This window comes from Notothenia rossii (genome assembly GCF_949606895.1).
Source record: "Notothenia rossii genome assembly, chromosome: 7".
Classification (NCBI taxonomy): Eukaryota; Metazoa; Chordata; class Actinopteri; order Perciformes; family Nototheniidae; genus Notothenia; species Notothenia rossii.
Genome location: NC_136905.1, coordinates 20,366,662 through 20,393,896, shown reverse-complemented (window position 1 = coordinate 20,393,896; position 27,235 = coordinate 20,366,662). Strand labels below are relative to the sequence as shown.

Genomic DNA, 27,235 nt, shown 5'->3' with positions numbered 1-27,235 from the left:
CCAGAGCTTTTTCAGGAAATGTATGGTGTTTAAAGTTATTCTGGATCTTGCACAAGACGTATAATTAATTTATATAACAACCCACAATAAGTATCCCTCAGTGCCACTCCTCCTCATTTTTAACAGAAAGTACAGGAACATTCATCAAGCCAGTAAAACCTGCTTAAGACAAGTATAAGAACAGAACATGTGGGTTTATTTCCAGATAAGTTTTTTCATATTCTTTGTGATTGCTATTAAGTATCTAATGACATGAACTCAGAGTGGATGGATAGTAAAAGTGGATAAAGAAGGAACAAAATGCAGAGTAAGATCACTTTCTAATATGTGATCGGTCCTCTTGTCTCATTCATTTCCCTAATGTGTAAGACGCAGGAGTCTCAAACTCAAGGCCCGGGGGCCAAATCCAGCCCGCGACTTCATTTTATGTGGCCCCGCAAGAGCTTGCAAAGAATATAATACGTTTATTATACGGTTACATGCCACTTTACAGAAGCAGGTTGCCCATAAACTACATATCCCACAATGCATCATGCACCTAACCCTAACCCTAACCTAACCCTATCCGATGATAATCCAATTCAGAGGCAATAATGTAATATAATACATTATTTTATATATTTATTTAGTAACAACCGGCCCTTTGAGTGCAACCTTTATGCAAATGTGACCCGCAATGAAATTGAGTTTGACACCCCTGTGTGTCAAACTCAAACCCCGAGTGTAATGTGCAGAGCCTTCACTGCTATTCACAAGTCAAGGGGTCTGCAGGCTCTGCACACAGAGAATAATGCGCCGTTCTCTTTTTAATCAATAATTAGTGGTTTTCATGAAACAAAGAATTACATTTCTCTTGGATCTCCTTTGTAAATCAGATGTCTAATAGACTATGTTTGTCAGTGGTAGTTCCCAAGAAGTTTCAGGGTTTTGTAAAAGCGCCAATTTGGGAAACTCACTGCTATAAGATTGATTTGATTTGCAAGGATGTAGTTTTTTATATTATAGAAATATTTAAAAGGAAAGGATCCATCATAGAAAAAGAAGTTCAATTCAAGGCATTGTGCTAGTACAGTATGTCTATCTCATGTGTTATGAATAATATATGTAAAGCCATCGGTTTTAAGTGTTGGCAGCAATGCAGACAGCGGCTTAAATGTATTTGACTATGACTCAGAACATCAAGACTTTGTTTCATGTTTTTGGTATTTTCTTCTTGATCCCCACACATTAGAAAATAAAGCCATTTGGAGTTGGCACCTTGCGATTTAAGACTCTACAAAGCCATCATTACCTTCAGCTATGCCACATTCTTGCATGTGTTTGCACCCTGCATCCAAATTGCTAGTTTTAACAGTACTGTAGGTGATAAAAAAACAAAACAGGCCCTGCTTAGAATCGAATCTATTTGGAGGAAATAGTTAGGCTTGGGTCGTCCTTGCACCTTTAAAAATGCTTGTTTTCTTTTACAACTGGCTCTGTGGGCAGCTGGGGAGGGGCAGCGCAGATGGGTTTGGGCTTAGTTATTTTTTCTGCCTTTGTAACAGCTCATTTAAAATCACAAGGGCCTGAAGCCCAAGACAGATGGAATCTACTTAAGTAAGAGTCAGTGTCTAATTTAACTCAAATACTTCCTAATGGGAACTAACTCAACACCTGTGAAAATACTTTAGGAGCTCTCATAAAGGTTGTATAAAAGAGTTTATATTTGTTATATATTAAAGGTCTTACTTGAACCATCATGTACAAAGCAAAGAGCAGGCAGTCATTTGGACGATGTTCTCAGAGTAGCGTTTTCAGAAAGCAACATTAGACTACTGAAACTTTTCTAGTCTCATCATTGCGTGTATAGCATATCAGGCCAGTCCCATGAACTAAGCTTGCTGTGAAATTGCTTAAGCTTGGTTTGAAAGAATCTGCGCAAGTAATATATCACTCTCTCGCAACTCACCTTATCTTGACTGCTCTAATGCTGCCACAAGAAGCCCTGCTTGCTAACATCAAAGACATGTTTGGAAAGCCTCTTAAGCTCCCTATAAAGGGTTACAAAGATCCCCTGGAAATAAAGAGCAGGGTTATAGGACATAGTGTGGGAAAGCAAGTTGGGCTAATGATTTAGAAAGGTCGTTCGGGATGAAAATGTCAAAATTATTAGGAATGTATTCTTTAAATTGTAATGTAAAACACACAGGGTTTTTAAAAGACGTTTTTTTTAAATGTATTTACTAAGCATGCAACCTCATAATGCGATGGACCATAAATAATCGACAAATGAGCTTCAGAGGTAAATTAACTTTATTTAGAAAAAGAAAGGTTTATCACACAAGGCAAGAAAGAGAAGAAATGCAAACTGCTATGAACAGACCACAGGATTCCCCAGCCCCCCTTCCCCCCACTGGCAGCAAAGGGGTTCTCGTTACAACCAAATCAAAGGAGCAAGACAACAAGACTCACATTGTTCTGATTCTGTTTACTCACACTAAAAACATTGAAACCGGACAATCTGAATGTACAGTATAAGACAGACAGTTTTGATTTTCACATGAATCCACCAAAGAACCTCATACTAGCATTTTCTTTACATTTAGTCGACGGTACAAATGAAACGGGGAGGTTTACGGCTAAGCAATACATTTGATTGATCACTTTAAGACGGACTATACATGTCGCAATGGGCACTTTCAGGGGAAAACAGGTTCGAAAAAAAAGAAAGAAGAAGAAGAAGAAGCAAGGTCCCGTCCGGGTTTTTTTATTGAAGTAACATCAAACCTGCACGTTGAGGTAAGCCTGCCACGAGGGAATACGAAGGAAGCGATTCCCTTTAAAAGGGACTCCCTTAACCATATCCCCACTCACTCTGTAATTCGCCTTGACAGTAAATCAATTCTCAAGCCTGGCCCCTTGGACTCCTCCAACCCTAGGTCCTCCTCTCTCAACATTCCTGCACACATGAATCACTCCAACTCCTGGCTTCTAGCAGGCATTTCCTGCCCGGCCCTCTCTCTCTTTCTCTCTGTCTGACTCCTCTGCTGAAAGCTGGGCAGGAACCCGCCGAGCTTTGATTTGGACCCAGAGGGAGGAGAGCTGGGCTTAACACAGGGCCCTGGCTCTGGGACCGATCAGAGAGAGACTTGCGTGTGTTGGGAGATGCCTGCACACCCAAACAGGGATTTAGTGCTTTATCCTTCAAATTGCAATATGAGCAGCGACCATGTTCCAATGGCAATATCACTCCTAGCGCAAAAGTCTGCCCTGAGGGAGCATCCTCAGTTAGGATTTAAGTATACATTCTCAGATGTTCATTATTGTTACAGTTCTGATACCACTTAAAGTGGAAGATCATCACAGGTTTTTCAGAACAGTGGAGCACATAGTGTGTTAAATTCTTTAACACACTTTATGATAACTCTCAGTGTTAAGTGGATAGAAGAGCATTCAAATGTTTTATGGCAGAAATGTACACGGTAGGAAAATGGGTTGGCTCTTTGAAAGCTGTACACCTGTTCAACCTTCTAGAAATCATCTTTGATGCTTAATCCTCAGTATATATACATATTACTTTTTGTCGTTTTTGTTTGAGCGGATAGACAACCAAATCAGCTCTTAAAAAGAACGGGTCTTAATCTTTTTCATAATATATACACAAAAGTGAAAGGTACATATTTTACAGAGATCACTTCACAAAGATAACAAACAGAGAGTCTTAGAGTGTGGGCTGCAGCTTTGTGAAAAAGGGTCATATGCTGCAGCTGTGGGAGTTGGCCTACTATGCAATGGCTGCTGTCTGCTTGTATGTGTTTGTATATATGTGTATGTGTTTGTATGTGTGAGTGTGTGTTTGTATGTGTGTGAGTGTGTGTATGAACTGCAGGGGTGTAGATGCACATGTTGGTAAGAACTGTTCATCTGCGAATGTTCAGAGTGTGTGATCTCATCCTCTTCCCTTCTCAGATCATGGCTCTTATCACCAGTCGCCCTTTGACCTGGTGGAGATAGGAACTCTGCTCTGACTCTAAGCCCTGATTGGTCAGGCCCTCATCCTCACTATCAGCCGGCTCCTCCTTGACCCTGATGACCCCGTAGTGAGCGTCGGGGAGCTCGCCGCTGGAGCCACTGCTGCTGCTGCTGCTCAACGTGTGCTTCCGGATGACTCCTCCAGGGGGCAGCCTGTCCTCCTGCATGCTCTCCACCGGCTCTCTGTGCTGCTCCTCCAGCTCCTCCTCCGACTCCTGCAGGTGTGCACTGGGCTGACGTAACTGCTCAATGGACTTCGACAGCAGCTGCAAAACACATCGGCCCGCATTAATAGTGATATCCTGCAGCCAATAAGCTTTAACAATTAAACCTTTATCTGAGCAGCAGGATTTGTTTTACTTAAAAATAAAGGTTCAGTTTTCATTTGCCTATTCCTTGGTATTTCATTATATTAGCTATTTTGGAGGGTGGGAAATAGATACAATGTGCTGTGTGATGGAAAATTGAGGACACAAAAGATTTAGCAAAATAAAAGTGTTTTTCTTATATTTTGTAGAATATCAGTGAATCACATGACTTAATTTAATAAAATGTATTTTAATCAATCAAATAGATAATTACTTCTCAATTAAAGTAACAGGTGCACATCAAGCTCAGTGGAAACGAGATTCTTTAGAGGGTAATAGTGCACAAATACTTGTTACCAGAAACAGAGTAAGAGTAACATACAGCCTGACAGAGGAACTCAATGCATAGGGATGTATCTATGTTTAAATCCGAATTACTGTAATGATGATTAATCTGCCACAAGAGGGCACAGGGAGCAGGACAGAGAAGTTTCTACCGTTGCCAATAACTTTACTGTCTTCAGAATGTAGGCCGTATACAAATATCTTTGCAGCTATAAGAATTAGACTCTTTAGCTTGGTATTAGTAAACAATGTGCGTAGCTCTTTCTAAAATCCCTAAGCTCTAGTACATTTCCATTAGTGCCCCCTACTGTTGCAGGCACTGAAGGACGTATACAAAAAAACGTAGACAAGCCTCTGCTAGGAAATTAATTAGGGCAATGTTTCGGAGATCCCTCTCAGTAAACAGTACACTGAGGGCTCATCCGTGATTAGTGGCCATTTATAACCTCCACTTAAAGAGGCTTTACTTGCGATCTCATTGGCCTGAGTGATCAGTGTTCATGTGTTCCAAGACAAAATGTTTACTCCCAAGCTCATTTAAAATCAAATCAACTTCATAGGGTACTTAACAATAATTACAGCAGATATTAAAACTAGTTTCAGTTGCCTGGCACTGTTCGTTATTTGAAGTGTTACAGAGGAATGCACACAGTTTGTTACAGTTTAACCTGTACATGTGCAACTCAATAAGCACTTATGGTGCTTTGTGCTTTTTATTACTTCTAGGTATTAGTTGCTCTATGGTTCCCATGGCTCTTTCAAGACCTAGCATTGGGACACATCAGTATGTGGGCTCACACAATGCTGCCTTTCACTGTGTGAGCCACCTCACACACGTCCCTCACCAGAATAATTACACTCTGTGTATAGCGAGGTCACCTCGGCCAGCTAACAGAAACACAAATATTGCCACAGAGGAACAAAATGTATTCTGGGCAAATGTTCCTGCATTTGAACTGAATTGAATTTCACAGAGTAAGCATGTGAATAGTACTGATGCCTTAAGCTAAGATAACAGAATTAGTGCAGGGGAAGCATTTCTTCCCCATTTTGAAGTCAGGCAGAGGTTCTTTGCTTTGCAGAAATAACACCAGGATTCCAGGGAAGAACAGACAACAGCATGGGTGTGTAAACCTGAGCTAAGTGCTAAAGATAGATCAGTATTTGCATGCTTTAAATGATAAAATCAGATTCCCTGCAGTAAAGAAAATACCTCATGAGACCTAGAAAGGAAAAGAGAATGTTGCGAAAAAACTATTTGAAAGTCAAAATCCTCCCCTGTGTTTTAAATATTGATGGACAGCTCAATACCTTATTTATATGGATCTGCTGCTGGTACTGTTTCTGTTTCTCCAGGAAGTGCTGGTGTTGCTGCTGGATGACAAGCTGGGCCAGTGTGTTCTGAGGCAGTGGCGCCGACTGGGTCCTGTTCAACGGCCGGTGTTTTGGTAGTTTAGGCCGACTGCTGGAGGGGCGATCCTTCATGGCCAGAGGGGACTGAGGGTGTGATGACATGGTGACTTGGCCTTGAGGAAAAACAAAACAACAATAGAATTAGGCTCAATCTAAAGTTATGTTTTGAATTCATTGAACTTAAAGTATGGGCATATTAGGCGGTATAGTGCAACGTAACGTTGTGTTTAGAATCATGTAACGCAGTCTCACCAGAGGAGAGGATCTTCTGCTGTCTCATCTGCTCCTTCTGAAGGAGGTGTTGGAGGAGGGCCTGGTGACTGGGGCTCACTTTAGTCTCCAGGCCTGTCTGAAGGGGCACGGGGCCCAGCAAGTGCCCAGGAAGCCCATGCTTGATTTCTGTTGATCTGTCCTTTAACCCCATGGCCTGAGAGAAGAGACACAGAAAGGGTTATTCTTAAATTCCAACTACACATGATGTGCACTAGGCTTGGTCGTCTCTTATAATCTTTTGTAGGTCCTCTAAGTGTTTCATTTTAATAGTATAGTACTATCAGTATCAGCTGTTTTATGTGAATGAAAATGATTACTCTAGCTACAAATCAGGCATTGATGATATCAGAGACCATGTATAGTTTGAAGTTTCTGCAGCTGATGAACAGGCCTCTGTGGAATGTGCCAGAGAGCTAAAAGATGATATATCACGTGCTGTGTTATCAGGGGTTGCACTTGAGTGGACTTGGCCTTTTAAAAGCTGTGATAAATTAGGTAATAGGGGAAGATAAGACCATGCCTGACACAAGACACTGCAGAAAAATATTTATCTAAGGGCGATAAAACCGTTTGGGGCCACAGGTCAGTGACCTGCGGTCGTATAGAGACCCCCGACAGCCACTGATGGCAGGTTATTAGACTCATAGACTGAGAAGGAAAAACTTCCCAACACTTAACTGTATTTGGCAGGTTTTCATTTCATGTAAAACAAACACATTATCTAAGAGTATCTGCAAAATATATACTCACACTTATGGACGAGGATGCAGTGGTAAGACCAAAGGAGATGTTGGGTAAGGAGGGAGATGTGTATAAGTTCAGCATCGACACAGAGCCCTCAGGTTGGAATAATCTCGGATGTGAAGGCCATCTCTGCATCGAACAAACAGGACAGAGAAAATCAGACAGATTTAGGAGGAGACGACAAATTTTGAAATCCCGCTATGGACAATTTCAGAAGGCAACATGAGCAGTGGCATAAATGTTAATGCACTATGACGAGCAACAGCCCTCCTTGCTGCGAAGGGAAAGGTAGGAGTTTTTTTAACGATAGCTGTTAAAAAGGAGTGGCAAGCAGCAAAAGTTTCCCGGAGCTTCACAGAATAGCACCACAGAGGACGATTAGTTATTATAAAACATTGTAAACCTTTAAATCTACCGCTCCACCCTCAATTCTTCAGTCCACAACCGGCCTGTTTTTTCTCCCCGGTCCCCACCCTCAGGCTACTCTCTCACAGAACATCAGCGCTGGGGCATACTTCCTGTACCCAGCAGAGCAGCAGACCAGCATGTGGTTTTGGAACAGCAATGTTTATCCTTCCAACCCCTACCAGTACGCAGTGACCTGTATGTGGATATCCGGCCCATATTTGACCCAAGGGACCCGTTCCCTCTGAAAAAGGATACCTAATGTAACAGTGCACAAACATGCCTTGCTTTTGCAACAGGCATGAGGTCTACGGGCAGCCCCGCAGTCTCCCAATGACTTTCATGAGAGCCTCAGCTTAGGCTGATACAATAGCAATCCTTGTGTGTTTATGTTGTTAGCATGTGGGTGTCTTTGGCTACCAGTGCCTGGGATATCAATTAAACTCCACAGTTCGTCTGTCTCCCTCAGCCCCAACCTTCAGCCCCATGTCAGGGCGTCTCCCCCTTCTCTGTGTCACTGGACATCCCTGAGAGAGTAAACAGCGATGGTTAAGGAAAACACAGCTGTTCTGTTAAGATTGTTCCGAGATGTGTCATATCTGCCACCCTCTATAATGGTCTGCTTTGTGAGCTCGGTCCAAAGGGAGCTCTGGTCAGCAACTCAACCATTAATCTATTGGGCCTCTGAAAAACTCACAAGTGGAAAGCCGCCAAGCCAATGAGAGAAATACAATGACAAGCCAACAGCAACCTCGCAGCCAAACTAAAGCTGTTTTGTTTTTTTGGCAAAACATGAAACTGATTGTTCGGCACATCTGGAAGATAAATTATGGATAGAACTATGTGGGTTATTCCTTTCTGCTCTGTTTTCACACTGCATAATGAGTCATCTTTAAGCATAAAAACTTTAGGTAATCAGACACGTGGGTTAAGCTTTGCCTCTTTAATGTCAGAGTTGGAAGCATTTTCACTGGAGTGCAATAGACAGAGGACAAGTGGCTGTTTTTGTAGCTGCAAGCACAAGGCCAGACAGGCTTTTAGAGCACTGAAATAAAAGCATAGTTTTGATATTCGGAAGGTTTGCATGCAGAATAAGCAGTAAGGCATACTTTTTTGGCATCGTCAATAACACTGATGATTTATTTATAAACATACCTCAGTTTTTGTGGTGGTAGGCAGAGAGGAGGGTCCATTTTCACCCCCCAAGGCACTGGAGGCCCCTATGGGAGAGCTAGGGCCGGAGCCGGGGGCACTGTTAGTTGGCGTCGAGTCTACGAAACATCAAGGAGTTAGACACAGTATGCATGTTCACACTCTACACACAACACACATGCACAGAGGCTTGGCATAACAGCTGCATCCTCACAACAGTTTAGTGAGTACGGTCATGGCTGCCTGATTACAATGAAAGTGCAATGACCATTATGTGCTACTGCATTGCAAAATGGCTGATTAGCATGCAGCTGTGTAGTAATAACACTAAAGTACAGGCTTGTATTTCTTTCATTTTAAACACCAGATCATAAGATGTAGATAATTTACCGCACACTCGAGACAGGGAAAAGAGAATTCTACATAAAGTCAGCAACATAAATTACCCATTAGCTCCAGAGCCCTCTTCTTGTAAGGAGCCATGATGTTTCCATCTCTTCTCTTGAGCATTGGGCTGCTCCTCCTCTCCGCTACCTTCTGCTTCAGTCGTGATCGTACCTTCAGGTTGGGCTCAGAGGCTTAAAAGAAAAAGGGACATTTTCTCTGTAAGTCTCAATGTACTATTTGGGAATTAAGAAGCCCCATCACGTGTAGATAAATGATACAATCATGTGAGTGTTCTATTACTCATTTATAGAGTGTGTGCTTTGATAGATCCTGGGTGAAATGAACATAATCAAAGAAAACATTCTAAAATATAGAGACTAGTAACCAAATAAACTATTTTGGCACAATTGACACTTAACAATGTAAGCTTTAGTGAAATTCAAAGCAGTTTTCAGATACATGAAATGAGTCAGAATTGGGCCCATTTCCACCTCATCTGGACTAAATTAGTTCGAGCAACACACAGGCCCTAAGTGAAATAGTCCGCTACCTGCCGCCCTGGTGACCACAGTTTGATACAGTAGCAACAGTTAAAATAACACAAAAACATGGCAGATGCTTCGGGCTCCCCCCACACCCCTCCTCCTAATGCAAAACAGAGATAGCCAAATACACAGCCCCAACACACGGCAGGTTGTCACACACACACATATAGTTATTGCTCAAGGAAGTCTTACTTACTTGACCCATGTTTATTTACTGAGGCTTCATAAGGACTAAAAGTACATTTTCAGTGCAAAACAGGGGAATAACCAGGAACTTAAGAAATACTGAGGCTATGTTATTTTTATATCCTCTTTAATTGGCTAATAATATAACCAAGAATATAATTTAGGTTGGATATGTTGTTCTAACCATATGGATGAGGCTGGAATTCAAAAATACAGACAATGAGTCTCTTAATAAATGAGAAGTCACTTAAAAAAAAAAAAACAGAAGGGTATTTAAAAGAATCATGACCTCTGAGTCCTCAATGGTAGTTACATGACCAGCCCTGCCAGGCCTTTTTAAATAAAACACTGTCACTAATTATCAGACTCTAAAATGTGGCTGGCACATAGGCAACTATGAAAAGATGATATAAGGTGGACAATGGGGAATACGGTGGCGGATGGATCAAGGCAAGGAAATAATCTTAAATAATATAAGCGTTTATTATGGGAAAGTAAGTAAATGCCCGACTGTGGAGAGGTGCTACCGTCTAGTCACAGTGACAGTGACTCACTAGGTCAACATGTCTCATGTGGATTTCCCATCAACCCTTTGGACATGAAGTCCCACAGCTAACCTTACACACTCAAATAAACAAGCAGAATAGATAAGCTGTTTTTTGACTGAAAGCCAGAGCACAAAGCTGTATTGAAGTTATGTAAACCTGTTACACAATAGCCAACCTGTTTCAATTATTTAGTTCAGATCAATAATTAAATAGGTCTTTGCAATGTGTACAACATACACAGTTAACCATAGGGAAGTGGGGCTATGACCTGGGAGCACTGCAGGGAGGGGGCGAGGGAACCGATGGGGGCACAGTCAGGAGAGTGGGCCAGATGCTGCTATTTCTGGCTTTTGTCAAAAGCAGCAAAACCCTCTACCCTAATACGTGGCACAGACCTCTAATCCTGTGGGTGTGAGGTAGAGTGAACGAGAGCGTGGGTGGAAGAAAGGAGGCAGGAGAGATAAATGGAGAAAAAAAGCAGCTGGTAGTCGTATGAATCTGCTTCACGCCCCGCTGCCTTGATTGCTTTCTATTTTTACACACTGCTGCCACCAAGCTACGCATCCCAATTGGTCGCCACGGGAACGGCAGACAGCACCTCAGGAACAAACACTTTCTCGCTGGTCTCTATGGAAGAAAATGCCCTGATGCACGGTGCAACAGGAGGCTATGATGGCGCCTTCACAGCACATACGCTGAACACCTGGGTCACTTCTGCTTCTCAGTAAACTAAAACATACAGTAATGGCTGCAATATACTAGAGTCATAAATCAATCACCTTATTGCATTTGAAAGTGGTGCTGCAGGGCGAGAGGCTGTGCAGCCATAACTGTTATGCTATCTCCGCTCAATCATACATTTTAACTCTGCTGTTACGGTGAGTGTCTGTGTCCATTAGAGCGTGGACCTGGACAGATGGCTGTGTGGAAAGCTGAGGTGTTTGTTCTGTACATAAAGACGCCTGCTATGCATGTTCCTGACATTCTGGTTTAAAGTCATGCTGGAATTGATGAATGAATGCTGAGTGTGTGCTGTTCCTTTGCATGAAGGCTCAAACAAAGCCAAGTTACGGTTCCTCTGAGTTTAGATATTCAGAGTTATGAGATCAGCAGGATATCTTTTTTTCCTAGTGTTTCTTATATTCAAGATCTGATCATATTCTTAGCTTTGGAAATGTTACTTTTGAAATGTAAACGGTTACAGATTTAAATGATGTTAAAGTAATGCCACTTTTTAATTTGATTACAAATGTTTTAAACTTAAAGCAGGCAGTGTAATCCTTGCAACAGCATTCAACAGCATTCAACAGTGATTACCTTTTCAAAAACGTATTTCTAACTTGAGTTACGATTTGAACAAAGCAATAGAATGACCAACATGTTGTGTAGTAACTTTTAAATACTTTTTCTCATTCACTGTAATTGATTACTATAACATTCATGTTGTAATTGAACTGAATATCTCTTATAGTAAATTAACACTTAATCTTTCTGATATGTAAGTTTGTTTGATTATTTTTGTAAATATTTCCTGCACCTGCTAAATGCAAACATTTGGTAACTGGGTCAGGACCAGAGAGGGAGTCTCACTTCTTCCTGCTAAGCTGCAAACTATTCTTGCCACAGACTATCGCGTGCCCTCCGTCCAGTCTATTCTAGGCTCTGGAAACAAAGAAGTGAAACGAAGAGGATATACACCAAGTAAACAAGATAATTACGTGACGTTCTTTAAACTAGTTTATGAACAGGCCAAGGGCATTATAGCTTATTTTTGTTTTTTAAGGATGACATAACTATGAATAGGAAGCCTAAAAGTGGAGATCAAAGCACAAATTGTTCCTTTAATAGGATATTTAGAGGACTTCCTGAACCACAGTTGTCTCTACGGATTATTATGTCTATACCTGTACCTAAATAGTGTGCTTAAAATGGGTTAAGGAGACCTTTGAATCCAATGTTGCCCTCCGGCCAAATAAAGCAGTGAGGAAGTCGATCGCGGAGCATTCGAGTCATCTCCACTTTGTTTTGAGAGAGCTATCTTTGCTTAAACAAACAGTCCTGTCGAAGTTCATCCTGGCTGTGCCCGTCTTAACTCGGCAACACCTGCCAATCAGCTATCAGTGACAGCTAGTGGCTCAGGGAACAACACTACCTTTGTGTGTCCCCCTCGGGTGCCAAGCTCTCAGAGGACTTTAATAAAGACAGACAGGAAGTGGGGGAGGAAGACCTAAGCAGGAAATGACTACATAAAGAGTCAGGAATCCGGAGAATAAGAAATAATTTTATCAAAAGAGGCACAGCAACCGGGAGATGATTCAACCATGAATAAAAAGTTGAAAATATTCTAACTGAAATTGTATCCTTCCAGTTATTTGTTTTAACCTGCCTGTTTGTATTCACAGTAAAAGACAAACTATGTGTCCGTAAACCCTCTCTCTGTTATTTAAGAAAACTGTCTAAAACTAGTTATTATACTTGTGTGGCAACTCTTTACCTTTTGGCTCTATACGCATGTTCTAGAAATGTAAATATGTATTTACAAGGGGCAATTCTCGGTTCTGAAGATGATAACATTCAAAGAGATTACAATAAATAAAACCTCTCAAAGCCTTCATTTACATGAGTGTTTATTCTTGCCATGCAGTGACTCTACAAGATATAATTCCTTTGCCTGATCTCTAAGTTGTGTATACACGCAACATGACAGGCCTGCAGTTAAATAACTCAACAAGTATAATTGTTTTCAATGTAATTAAAAGAGACACAGAGGGGAAAAGAAGATAATGTAATTTGGTGACCTCATTGCAGAAATATGAAGCTTTTTAGCTTGTGCTCGTGCAAACCAAAAGGCAAAAAATATTCTTATTTATACAACCATCCCCAAAGGATTCCTCAAACTTTAAACCAACAAACCTGAGCTGTTTTTGGTGGGAACCTGTGTCTTTTGAAAATAGCTTTTAAAGCCCATAACTCAGGAGAAATTAATCCCCTTTAATTCTCCCATTACTCACTAAACAGCTCAAAGAGGTCTAGCACCTTGGTTTATTATTGTAACATAGGGAAAAATGTAGTTCCTTTTAAATAAAAGCAAGGTCATTTCAGTACAAATTAGACTAATTATGTAACTTGCGAAGTGAAAACATTCAATTAAACTGTGTTTTTGCATGTGTGTTTTACAATAATCTAAATAGGAATAAGGAAAGGTTTAAGTTTTCTGGCATGCGTCACCACTTAAAAAAGTTTTGTGTTGAGCCCTGGAGGGCTGAGGGGGCGGGGGGGGGGGGGGGGGGTGGGCTGGGGTCATAATGAGCCTAACTGATGTTATTAGCAGGTCATCAGCAACCTCAGGAAACACTCCATGGTCACACCGACATCTTGATCGACAAGGGTCAAGAAGACGCCCACTGTATTCATAACCCAGTGCAGAAAATTGAAAATAACTTGTATAAGGCAACATCTTAACACACACACAGACACACAAACAAACACACAATCTGAAATCCCGTAAAAATCTATGTCTGTGTAGATGTATGTATATATGTGTATTTGCATTTTTATGTCTGTGCAGTGTGTATGTGCATAAATGAACAAACCTGTCTTCCTCAAGGGGAAGTCGTCCTTGCTCTCCATGTGGGATGGCAGAGTATAATGGCAGGTGGGGGATGTGCCGCCCAGAGGGGGGGAGCTTTGGTCGAGTGATGTGTGGTGAGAGGACCTAATCACACAAGAATACATCAGATGTATGATATAGAATTACAGTTAAAAGTCTGAATTTGTATCACACTGTCTCAGAATAAAACAACAGAAAACACTTACGTGTACCAGAGTTTTTGGAGGTGGATGAAAGAAGGATTGACTCCATTGCTGCCAGGGTCCTTTGCTGATTTGCTCAACAGAAACTCTTGGAGTTTCTGTTTCACCTCAGTACTTGCCACTGCGCCTGTGAGACCAAAAGGTGGAAACAACAGAATTGGGGTTACCCTAGGGGCTATGGCTCATTAAATAACATTCCCTACGGTATGTAATCATTCAAATCAAGCTTAGCATTATTCTAACCGGTTCCCTCATCTTTTTTCACCCATCCCATTTAAATTACAATAATTCAGCTTTCTTGCTCTCTTATTTCTCTTATCTCAATTAACATGGAGTTTATATTATCTTCCTGAGCGGCAACAACTCATGAAGGAAGGTCTCCCCCTAGTGGTCTTAGAGCATTATATTAGTTTCAAGCTGCTAAAGGGATACTGCAGAGATGTTCTTTCCCGTTGGGAGGGTTATAGTTGCAGGTCACAGTTTCAAATTACCTGACATGACAAAGTCATAAATCTTGTCTATTATTAGCTATAAGGTAAAAGCAGAAATGAAATACTATATCTGAAGCTATTTTCATCGTTCTGTTGAAAGCATTTTCTCCTAAACGCTAATCTTAAATGTCACTGGACGACCTTACGTCATCCGTTGCATGTACTGTTTAAGTACCATGTCATCATCATCATCATATTGTTGGATATTTCACTTTTACCTATAGAGACTAAATTATTTTGAGTTTTGTAATGTGCCTTGTTTCAGGCATCCTCTAGCATAGCGAATATTGTAAAAAATGTGTCTCCTCTAAGCAGGAACATGAACAGAAATCAGAACAGGTCCTGCCTATGAATAGCATGCGTGCAGTGAGAATGATATGTGAAAATGTAACCTTACTGCTATACTGCTGTGCTGAATATAATCTGAACATTATTATGTCATTATTCCTGGTAAGTAAGAGGAGGTTGTTTTAAAAGGGTAAAGCATTGTACACTAACTCACAGTACTTTAAGATCGTTCTGAATGTATAATCATCAGCTTGTGAGATCTATATTATACAGCTACAGGAAAGCATTCATATCCAGCTGTTATATGCATATTTGTCTTTGTCTAAAATCTAAGATATCGCATTAAAAACATCTTCAATTATTGGAAAGACGGAGTGTTGCCTCGGGCTCTGAAAGTAACTTGTTCCACCCCTGATGTTAAGGAGATGGTGATGATGGCGGGTTTCGAGCTCTTACTCTCTCTGGAGCGCTCCTTGCCCCTGAGGATCAGGCTGGAAACATGCTGCTCTCGCCGATGCCTCTCCTGCTCCTTCTCCTGCTGGCTCTGCTGCTGCTGCTCCAGACGACGCTCCTTCTCTGCAAGATCCTGCTGCTGTTTCATGGCCTGGAGCTCGTGTTGGAGCTGAGAAACAAGCAAGCCTCAAGTCAGCATGAAGAGAACACACTGACAAATACGTTTGAAATGACAATGGCTTATGTGAGCTTCCTCAGTTTCTATTTTCCTATTCTTTGAAAACAAAACTCACACTGTTCCGTAATGTATTGTGCAACACCCTGTCTTGCTGTGCTCAGTTGTTTCTTCTTCTCTGCACTCTGTAATGTTGTCCTGGGCTATAATGTTTTCTACTGATCTGCACTATGCCATGCTGTGTGTTGTGCTCTGTTGTTTTGCACACTGCTGCGCTGTCCTCCATATAACTGCTCAGTGCAATGCTGACCTTGAGGTGCTCCTGGAGCTGAGCCTGGTGCTGACGGGTCAACTTCTCATGCTGCTTCTGGAACTCTGTGATTAGTAGCTGCTTCTGGATCTGCTGCTGCTTCTGAATGAGGAGCAGTTCTTGCTGCAGCTGCCTCTCCCACAGTCCTGGGTCCGAGCCTGAGCCCAGCATCCTCAGATCTGTACGCAGGTCCAACGGAGATAAAGACTCCACAGCCAAGGGCAGGTCCGGCTTAATGTCCACTGTGGCCCGCAGAGAGAAAGAGGAGAGAAAAAGACATTCGTCAATCCCTACATTTCTTCTTAAGATATGTGTACATTGCTTTTGAACAAATAGTGTTGTTCAGAGTTTAGGAGGGAAGAAAGAAATAGGATTCTAAAATAAGAGACATGGAGTTAAAAAAATAAAAAGAATTAGAAAAAGGGTAGGAAATGAGGAGCAGCTTTTTTTTCTCGTGGTCCTCACAAACCTGCAATTATAAAAGTTCCTATAAACAAACATGGGATCACATCCGCCAGCATAGTCTACTGGGAGCAGCTGTATAACAGACTCAATGGACATTTGGCACGAAATGTTAAAGTAGTCATTTCAAGTATTTACATAAATCCTATCTTCCCAGTGTTTGATAAATAAATAAATAAAAGGGACTCCTTCTCCCCTTCTCTGCTAGAACATCATACAGATCCCTTGTTAACAAAAATAAGTTAAAGTCGTTTTGAGCCTGGAACACGCATACATTTGTGAATTCACGTTCCTGTGATCTTTCCATCTCTGTTCTTGAGTTGCAATGTTTGTGCATCCGTAAGAACTGCCTTTGTCTTTGAAGACTACCTCCATTATAAGTAATTGCCAGATACAAAGTGAGAGGGCATCCCTTTGGTCTCCAAGCTCTATATATAGGTTGTTCCACCGAGAAAATCGATCGCCAGTTAAGAACAGAGGAGACAGGGCTACTTCATCTCTCTATTCCACTGAGGATGATTAGTGATTGTACAGTATCTTTCTTTATCTTCTATACCTTTGTTTTCATTCACACTGTTGCATGTAGTCAAATTCTTGCTTCAGTAAGAAATGCTTTTCTTTAAACAGAATGACATCTTCAAACCATTTCAGACATAAAAGGATGTATTTAGACCTTTATTAGATCAGAAATGGAATAAAAATGTCAAAATGGCCTGTTAGTAATGCTGATCATGATGTGACATTCAAGGAAGGGTATGCATTGTTCAGACTGTATAATGTATTTTCCATTTTAAGACCAGAGAAATATTCAAAGCTACTTAAAATTCCAGTGGCTGGAGGGAGATTTATTGAGAGTGTTCATGGCTGTAATCCTAGGGTCACATTTGAGGGAACACATACTGTACAAGCAACGTTACTATACCACCTGTTCTGTGTAACATGTTACAATTTATATGATCACATAAATAACCTTGTGCCTGTGATGCATTTATCCTCATAATGAAATACCAATAAAAAGGAGTTTAAACCTTCCTAAAACAGAAGTGTCAGCCTACAGTAGCCATCAATTAGGAACCAATGCCTCCTGTTCACTGATGCTGTGAATCTCACTGGCGTCCATTTGTTTTGTCATGTAGCCTGTTTTTCATTGCCACCATTCCATGTGTATGCGGCGGCGGTGATGATTATAAATAGAAACATAAAAGCAAGTGGCGCAATCCTGGTCTGTGACAACCCCCACACCCTAGTATCCACCACCCTAACTTGCCGCTGCCATGGCAACGCTGTCTACGTAATTATGTCTCCCCATCCTGCAGATATCGAGTCTCACTGCATGTCATCTCCTGCCTACAGTGGCAATGTGACATGTTGACTATATCAGCCTTTCAGCTCTTATATAAGGAAGGAGTCCCCAGCTGAGAGACACAGGAAAAGCATTTAGAAACCCACACCCACACACCTACACGCAAACACACACTCTGCAGCAATTCAATGGCTAAGTGATAACTTGTCTTGAAACATGTTCAAAGAGTGAAGACAGCTAGAGGGGACTCCCGCACTGTAATTTTTCTTTTGTGTTCTAAAAACAGCTCCTGTGAAAAGACAGAGGAGGGCAGGCGCAGAGAACAGGCACCTGTAGAACAGACCCGTCTCTCCTGACAGGGATTATTAATCTTAGCTTGTAAGAACTTCACAAAGGACTCAGCTGTAGCGGGGGTTGTTCCAGGAGCAGATGAGAACCTGTGAACCATTGAAGGGCTCAGAGAGTTAGACAGCCCTGGTGCTACTTTTGCCTAATGGACCTAAATATAGCAACAAAAAACACCTGCTGCCACGGAGTATTCGCCAAAGAGATATCTAATTAATCTCATATTTCATTCTGTTCCCACAGTGTGACTGGCATTAAGGATCTTTGATCATCATACTGTTTCAAGTTGAGCCTCCATCTCAGTCTCAGACAGTGATTGAACAGGAGGAAGGGGGAGTAGTTGGAGTAGGGGGGGGAGGGGGGGGAGTTTGAAAGCTAGAGCCACCTTTTATATCCGAGGCTATATAAAATGGCCCTTGAGGAAACCACAACAGCATCATGTGCCTGTTCTACTCTTGTCCACTGTCTGTCGACAAAAATAACACTGGAATGACAATGTTGAGAGAACATAATAAGGTCCTAAAGTTATAGGCATTGTTAGAGCTATGCTGAAGCCTCTACCTAATGAATAATGTATAACTTACATTCCTCATGATTGACATTATTCTATGTACTGATCGAAAGAGAAAAAAAGGTTAAAACATGTCTCTGCGAACATTACTCATCCACATTTATAGCACAGGCACACATTTATAGCCAACATATTCAAATAGTCAAATAAACCCTGAAACTACCCGAAACTGAAATCTGCCGTTTCTTTATTACGAAAATACTCCTGAGGCAGAGGAGAATACGGAACCACCAGTAACTAGGGCTAAATATAAATGCTTTTCTGAGCAGGGTCTTAATATAGACAATGTGCGAAAGACTGTCACAGTTGCGAGGCCGCTTGCTTGATTTAACACGGGCAAAAATAAAAGCGCAGTGTTGCATTTATGTAACTTTGGGGTACTTTTAAAGGATCACTCGCCGAAATGGGCCTGCCACTTCTGGTTCAGTGGTCCGATGGTGCCATTGGCGATCAGGATTCTTGATAGGATTTTTTTCCGGGTGAAAGTGGGTTGGTTGGTGGAAAGTACACAGACTTTTCTTGAGGCACTGGTAAACAACAGATTTATGAATGACAGGTCCCAAATTTGTTTTTAGCACAAGGGAGCGACAAGCACCCTGCCCCATGCCCAAATTCCTCCCTGTGGAGGGCCTGCCAAGGGGGGATAGGGTGACTCATAGCCTGTGACCACACTCCCACTGCAGCGTCGCACCGCCAGTGTCCCCAACGTGTTTATTTCTATAACCGATCTGCCTCTCATTAGTCTTGGTGGTGGTTAGGGTGACAATCACAGCCTTAATTTGAGATGTTGGATGGCTGTCTTTTTTTGCCTCAGGCCACATTAGCAGGCTTCCCACCCCGGAGAGAGAGTAGACACACATCGCCAGTGACATTTGTATTACATGTGAGAAGCCTAAAATAAAGAGATATGTAGCCTATAGTAAAACATTATTAACAAAAGTCATTAAGCAGGCTCATGTTTTCACCTTTCAATGTAATCTTTTTTTTTCTAGCACAAAAACTGACAACTAATGTGTGAAAAGACGTATTACCATTGTAAACATCCGCAGTGAATAATAAATGCAGCTATTCTTACACCTTTAAGAGTTTCTGCCACTGAATAAGGCTAAAAATATTCAGAATTTCTCCAGAAGGAAAACAAACGTAATGTTGCTTTAGCACACCAAACACATTTTGTCTAGTGTTGAGAGGAAAGTGTTGATTATCTGGTTTACTGTTTATTTTTTAAAATATTGATAACGCATTTTACATTTTTTTTCAATAATAACAATTCAAGTTGCATATATACTTTTAAAAATGTAGTTTACCTAGAAACATTCAAACTTATTTCAATCATGCTTATACTGGTAATAATATTGATGTTAGAGTTGATATAGAGTCAATAGTTTCACTTGCAAGACTTAAAAAAAAACAATAGATTGTTATGAATCAGATTGCTGAGCCAATTCACCTCGACAGTAGTTTCAGTATAAAATATTTGTCTTTCTTTTTTACGTAAATAATACGTTACATATGGTTACAGCAGGTAGTGACAGCTAAGTAACCTCCTTTTCATAGATTTGAATTGCAACAACTTTTTGGCTACTACTAGTTTAGACTACCACAACAGTCCTAAACATTGCCACATCATTTTTGAGAAACACATAGCTGTGTATAATAAAAGATGTTGAGAACATCTTAACCCAATGTTATACTGACCAAGAATCATCACCTTTATACGGTGTATATTTCATCATGACATTTATAAAAAGGCAATATACAGAACAGTCCACACAGTGTTTACACTTTGAACATGTTGTATGTTGCATCCATTCAGTGAGCACTTGAGATGGTTGCTGATCTAAATTCCCTGTCTGACAGTATAAATAGAACCAGAGATACAGAAGATGTTTGAGTGCAAAAATAAGCTGATGCTTGGGACTGCAATGTGGCGCTGGATCTCTCATTAAGTGCCTTGTTATTTTGAGCAGCTGGCATGTCTAAAGCAAGAAACAGGTCTTTATTTTTAAGACTCAGGCTCGGCCTTGCAGCTGAGCTGCGGCTTGCAGGCTATCTGCTAACAAAGAGGGCTGAGCTGAACCACCACAGGCCTTTTGCTGAGGGGACCCAGGAGTCCAGGAGTCTCCTGCCCTGCCATCATCTCACAAAACAACAACACATAAAATGACATACTTTATATTAATTCAAGCTACAACAAGGAGAAACACGAAAAAACTGTATGTGATACTTAAGAAGTCCTGCTTTGAAGATGTTTTACAAAATCTTTACCCTATTATCCAAAAACAGCATTGGCACTAGATCCTTCAGTCAATCAAATCCAGAATAAATCAATCACAAAGACTCAATCGCCTTAATGCATTGAGCTACAGCGAAAACTAAACCCAGAGGGAAATCATCTCTTTGCATCCCTGATAAAAGAAAAACGAGCTGTAAACTGTGCTTTTTAGAAACAAACAGGAAAAAAATGCAAAACGTTAAAGAAACATCCGTTGATTTGTCAGACTGTAAACCTTATCGTTAGTTATGGTTTAAAATCAAAAGTACTTAATTCTTATAAAGGGCAAATGTTAAACAATACTGAAACACAATATTGATTTGGGTTGTTTTGCACAGCCTCTTGAGTGCTGAGCAGTGCGGCAACCTGAATGGGTACAGGATACAGAGGAGAGGACTTGAAAGGTGCAGCATTGTTTTCATCTGAAAGGTCTCTTTTGAAGAGAGCTTGCATGACATTTTGCATAATATTTAGCACTCAAGGGAAACTAATTAATTTCCATTGTTTGAGTGGCCATCTGAGGACCGTTTTTGTCAGAACTCTGATTTTACTCACATTAACATAAATACAAATAGGATTTTGCCCTTCATTTTAATGTTCAACGACGGAGAGGTAGGGTATCATACAAAATGTAAAGAAGTTTGCTTTAGAAAACAATTCACAAATAAATGATTTGGTGACATAAGGATCTCTTCACCAACAATAATCATGATAATAGATTCCTATCCTAAAATTAACACACTGCACATAATAAACCCACCCCTGGGACTGTTTTAAAGGGACTATGTCTGCCCTATCAACAACTCACATGACATCCATTCAACTCATACAAAGGCATCCTAGAGCAGCTTTTTTAAACAGATAATGTTAGTCACCGTCAAGTGATTTACTATAAAATAGAAAGAACTAATTAAACAGGCAAATGACAAAATTCTCTATAAATATCTGTTCCAAACCACTGTTATATTAGGAGCATGCCGAGATGGAATGATAACGCACAGACGCCTAATCTTAGCAGGCTAATGCCATAAGCTGAAAATAACTCACCTAAGAATAGCTGACCCACAGAATAAGCAAGAAGCCCGAATTCAGGCGCTCAGTATATCTGTTGTTTGGCTCACAGGCCGTTAAAGCAGAAGAAGAAGAAATCCCTTCTCCTGGAGCCTGATAGTCAAATAACCTGCTCTATTGACAGACATGGAATTTGCCATCTCCCTGTCACCTCTCCCATCTTATTTTCAAATCTCATCACGTTCAGTTCACTGCCTCTGAATGTTTTGCTTGCCTCGAGTCAGACTTAGGGGTGTGTTTCTTTCAAATGTGTTCTTTTTTTATTTAGCTTTTACACCAAAAATGCTCAGGCAACAGTCAATGTGAAGCTTCTAAATGCACAATTAGTTTGAATTACTCGACATCATGACACCCTCTGCTGTTGGCTTTTTTTCAGTAAGTGAAGCAATCACATGACTCAATCTGTAATTTCTCAATAAACACCCTTCTCAGTCACCCACAAGACAATGTCTTTATAGAGAACAATGTTTCCACCCTGAAGAGACAATTTTCACATTTTATCAATAGCTACTTGCTGAAAAGGTGTGACTCATCTTGACTCAATACAGTGAATAGATGTTACTCATACTGATGTCAGCCATGTCCTCTTCAATTCAATTCCCAAGTCAAAAATAGAACCATAATTGCTGTGGTAAATATCCTGAGAGAAATCTTTCAGTTGTCCCTTTGGTATTTCTGTCACAGTTTTTCCTGTTCCCTGAAAAGTACACGCTGACACGGAAGCTCGCAAAAACACAACATCCCTTTCATGTTTAGAGTGACTCATTTCAGGCAACTACTAGACCATGGGAATAATGTTAACACAGTTACTTATTTGAGGATAAAAACAACACTCCATTAATCTTACAAATATCAAGATATACCAAACTTTTAAACTCTTCTTCAAGACATCTTTAAACACAGATTGAGGTAACAATCCAAATGAGAATGAAAAATCATAAAGCTGCATTTACAATCACACACAAGAGCAAATACCTTGATTCAGAAGGAAGTGCCTGATCCTACCACGTTGCTGTGCTGAGAAGCTGTGAGCTCTCTTTTCACACAGAATGAGAGACTGGCTGAGCGCAAAGAGTTGAGAGTACGCGAGAGAGGGAGAGAGAGTAATTCTGTGCAAGAGATGCACGATTTAAAATAGCGGAGAGTAGGAAGAGGTAGAGGAAAGGCAGAGTGGAATGAAAAGAGGGGAAAAAATAGGATAGGATAAAGGGTAAAAACTGAGATTCCTCAAAAGGAGATGAAACGCCGGGCTGTGTGATCACCTGAGTTGTTCACGTTGTGCATCTTGCTCTGGTTGGGGAACTGCTGGTTTCCAACGCGGCTTTCTGTTGTGGAGAAACTTGACTCGCCCTCGTAAATCGTCTGCAGCATACTCCACTCAGCGCTCAGGTCTCATTGCAAGCCTTGCGTTTCCTGTCACCAAGAGCCACCCCTTAGCCACTCAGGGGAGAGACCACGACAACAGGCAACTCTCTCCCTTCCTCTGCCTCCTCCTCTGATAAAACACTCTCACTGTGGCGCAACAACACACACTGCACACTATCTCTGCAGGGCTGCCACTCTCCTGGTGCCTGCTTCAATCTGGTCCAAACACTAACAAGGCAATAGGAGAAGATGCCCAGTCCAGCTTTTCTTTTTTCTTATCTGAATCTCTGTCTATTTCTCTCTTTTTTCTCTCCTCAGTGAAGTGTCTGAGCAGAGAAAAATGTAAAGCTGGGTTGCTGGGTTGCTAGGAAAGCTGTGTAGTGTGCACTGAGCACCTCGCTGAGGCAGTAATGCAAGCCAGGGAGGGAGCAAGCTTCATTTGCATGTGAATCAACAACTGCGTGGCCCACAGGTGACAGAAATAGAACAATGGCCAGCCCTGGCTAAAAATAGGTCAGGCGAGGCGCAGGGATTGGAGCAGCATTGATGCGTTTAAAAATACCACACCAAACACAGCTGTCTTCTTCTGCTCCTGCCAGAAGGCATGTCTCCTGACTCCCTCTCTGCAGATGGAGGCTTGATTCCTCTCTCTCCTATTCCTCTTTTTTTGATTTGTCGAACCAGTCTCTCTCACTCACTCTATTTATGTCTTCATTTTTGTTCTCGCAGGTACAAGGGTGGAATGATCCATTTCTACCTTGTGCTAAAAGAGACACATGAAGTTCATATCTGTGCAGTATGTTATGTCAAGGGTTTGTCTCTAATATGGTACACTAAACATAATATATAGTGGATTGAAATTGTTTTGGCGAATGCTAACAGTTCAACAAAAGGATGATGGTATAAACAAACACACATGCATTAGAGTTAAGCTAACAAGATGTGTTAAATCAAGTAAGACACCACATAAACACGGTGTTCATTTAACTCTGAGTATAACCTCATTGCCATAGCTCGGTGTGTATGTAGGTTCAGTGTGTATCCAGGGCAGTACTGCTACTCAGGAAGCATGCTTTCAGATAGCCAAGGAAGCCAACTAAGATGCCATAACAGCTTGATAGCAATTACGTAAACCTCAAACTGTGTCAAGACCACCTCTCCAGGATAACACATCTAATTTCCAATGAAAAAAATTGTGTAAAGCAGGGATTTCCAAAATGACAAATAAAACACTAGTAAAAATATACATTTGAAAGACCATGCATACTGAATTCTAGGAACCATATAGCAATGAAGTAGGACTTTTTCAATTAATATTACATCCCAAACTGGCCAAGCTCTGTAGTTAATATAATCTGACTCACCCATAAAAGTCAAGTCAAATGTTCTATCTGACCACTGATGCAGGGCTGGGTTTGTGGCCAAGTAGCCTGTGCCTTTAAATTTTTCATCTTCCTTCATAATTTGACCTGTCCCCCAGCCAGGGGCGTGGAGCCAGCACGGCTATTTTTAGTTCCTGAGCTCTGACGACTAGGCTACAGAGACACAGAGAAGGAGTTTTACTGTGTTGTTTCAGCTGGACAAACATTTAACCCCCCGATCCTTTTATCACAACACAACCAAGAAGCCAAGAAGGAAATGCACAGCTTACAGGCTCGCCCCAGACATAAAACAACTCTGAAGATAGTATATGATGTTGTACTACTTGATTATTCATAAACAGAAAAACAAGGAGCTTCGTTTTGTTTCATTACTACTTCCCTTTTACATCAAAACTTTAGATAATTATTTAATCGTTGCCTACTCTACAAGCTAAGAGCTAATTTCTCAACAAAGACATAAAACATTGTGGCAAATGTATCAATAAATAATAACTTCAACTTCCTCTTAGTGACACATTTTTGTAGAACAGATTTAGCAAACTGCGGATCTTCGTGAATTAGTTTTAGCAGTCAATTTGGATAAGATGGTGTGAGAGATAACAAGCTTTCAAGTGATGACGGCTAAAGACCGAGAGCTCCATCTGTCACAGTATCCTCTTGGCTGACCTGAACATAGGTTAAGGCAGTATTGATCAAATGAGGAAGCATCTCCGTCACACGAAAACAATTACACGTTAATGTTTTTTTTTCCCAAAATGAAAAGTTAAAAATATTTTTTCAATGTTCCTGTTACTGGGAATTTCTGCGATTACACAATATAAATACTATTATGCTCTAGTAAATGTATGTATTATGACTGATGATGATGATATATTCATCTATTCATATCATGTTCTCCACAATATACATATAATTGTGCACTCTTTAGTCAAGTCAGACGTGAAGGAAATCAAATGAATTTCTCTGCACTTGTAATTGAATAATTAGTTCCCGGAAAGCAGCCTTGGTCAACCTGGCCTATTGCTCCTTAAACAAAAAAAGGCATTTCACTGGGACATGTTAGCAGCGATTAACCTACACTTTTTATTTAAAACTAGCTTCCTGAGGCTGATGAGGATTTGTAGGATTGAAATAGCTTTGTCCAATAGGCAGGGTCCAGTAAACCTGCAATGTGGCAAGCCCATTATAGCTCCTACTGCGTCACTAGCGGCCTTTGTCTACTTAAGTCCTATTAAAGCATTTAAGTGTGAACGTCAGAGTCCCTGCTGGAGAGCCACTTCGCTCTGCTCTCCAGGGCATGGGCTCCACTGTCTGTCACCTCCCTCCTATCAAACACAAAATTAGTGTGTGGCTGTGTGTGTGTGAGTGTCCGTGTGTATGAGTGTCCGTGTGTGTGCTTGTGTGTATGTTTTGACATCAGAACATTGACATAGAGTGGGGGATATTAGAGATGAGGGAACAAGTGGGCCAGACCAGTTAAGTACTTTCCAAATTTAAATAAAAGGCCATCATAGATGTCAGTTAACACACACACACGCATGAATGCACACACACATCACACACAACATGTTATTTATTTTAATTTAGCCAATTAAAATGATCTACTAGGACTAGAAAGGAAACAAAAAAATAATTCCTGCCATGGTTTTAAGACTATTTCCGCTCTATTTCAAGAAACTGTGGTCATACCTTGCAGTCTTTTTTTTTTTTTCCAACCAAAGAAGCCTCGCAATACCACAATTACTGTGCCAGTTCCAAATCAACTCCCAAGTTCTTTGGCGTAATCACCATAGCACTGCTGCCTTGTGACACACTGTGCATGATGAAACCCAGCAGGGAGGCAGACTGGAGTAGGAAGGGAGCTGAACTTAAGTGTTGTAACCGATATGAGGGGAGGACAAACAGTGCTCCTTATAACTAATATGATCCGGCTTGGAAATGTAGATATGTGCTCTCTGTGTCCTCTACTTCTTCAATCTGTTTCAATCTGGTTAGTTTTATCCACCTCTCTGTCTTCCGGCCTGTTGCTTTTCTTCCTGCATATGTGGAGTTTCATCACGCGCCCTGGGAGGACTTTGGCGGAAGTTATCCTTGTCAGGTGCCGAGTTCTCCAGTCAGAGGGGATGTTTCTCCCAAGAGAGGGGCCGCAGACTAACAGCAGCTTCTGACGTAACCATGCCGCCCCTTTAGTTACTTTTTCTCTTGTGGCCACCCCTGAAACTCTAGGGGCAGCCCTGGTACGCGAGGGAAATTACCTCTCCACACCAATTACCTCCATGCAAGCCATCTTATTTACATCATCCCCTGATGAGTCATCATTGCCAACTGTGGAGAAGCTCCAGCATCACTTCAGGGAGTGAGGCCATGGCTCCCAGTCTCTGCATGCAGAGTACAACATGCTCTATTCACATCCCAGCCCAGTCATTCTACCTGCTAAAAGCCATGGGTAAGGTTTTGTCACTTCAAACGGTCCATTTTCCCTTTACCTTGCGGTCAGTCTCATAAAAGCACAAAGGCCCTACAACTGTTGATTTGATGGTCAAATCTAATTAGCCTGTACATCTGGATGTGTTATGTGAGCGTGTTTCCCCACTAATGATTTGGGCGCTTTTGC

The 27,235-nt window shown here is 41.2% G+C and overlaps 1 protein-coding gene across 9 annotated transcripts in view; it reads right to left on the bottom strand.

The window, feature by feature from the left end:
• Positions 1–2,274: 2,274 nt before the first annotated feature.
• The window catches only part of hdac9b (histone deacetylase 9b), a 39,942-nt gene continuing 14,981 nt past the window's right edge, over positions 2,275–27,235 (bottom strand). For 4 of the 9 annotated variants that reach the window (XM_079640538.1, XM_079640539.1, XM_079640531.1 and 1 more), the window contains 10 exons: positions 15,848–16,089; positions 15,366–15,531; positions 14,134–14,257; positions 13,911–14,032; positions 9,098–9,229; positions 8,655–8,770; positions 7,101–7,223; positions 6,330–6,504; positions 5,976–6,190; positions 2,275–4,277 (listed from right to left, as the gene is read on the bottom strand). In XM_079640538.1, coding sequence (XP_079496664.1) covers positions 3,945–4,277; positions 5,976–6,190; positions 6,330–6,504; positions 7,101–7,223; positions 8,655–8,770; positions 9,098–9,229; positions 13,911–14,032; positions 14,134–14,257; positions 15,366–15,531; positions 15,848–16,018 — 1,677 coding nt within the window. In that variant the 5' untranslated portion in view covers positions 16,019–16,089 and the 3' untranslated portion in view covers positions 2,275–3,944. Of the gene's footprint in view, positions 4,278–5,975; positions 6,191–6,329; positions 6,505–7,100; positions 7,224–8,654; positions 8,771–9,097; positions 9,230–13,910; positions 14,033–14,133; positions 14,258–15,365; positions 15,532–15,847; positions 16,090–22,849; positions 22,984–23,136; positions 23,873–26,626; positions 26,679–27,235 lie in introns of those variants that run through there. The other 5 variants (XM_079640537.1, XM_079640535.1, XM_079640534.1 and 2 more) reach the window with 5 other exon arrangements.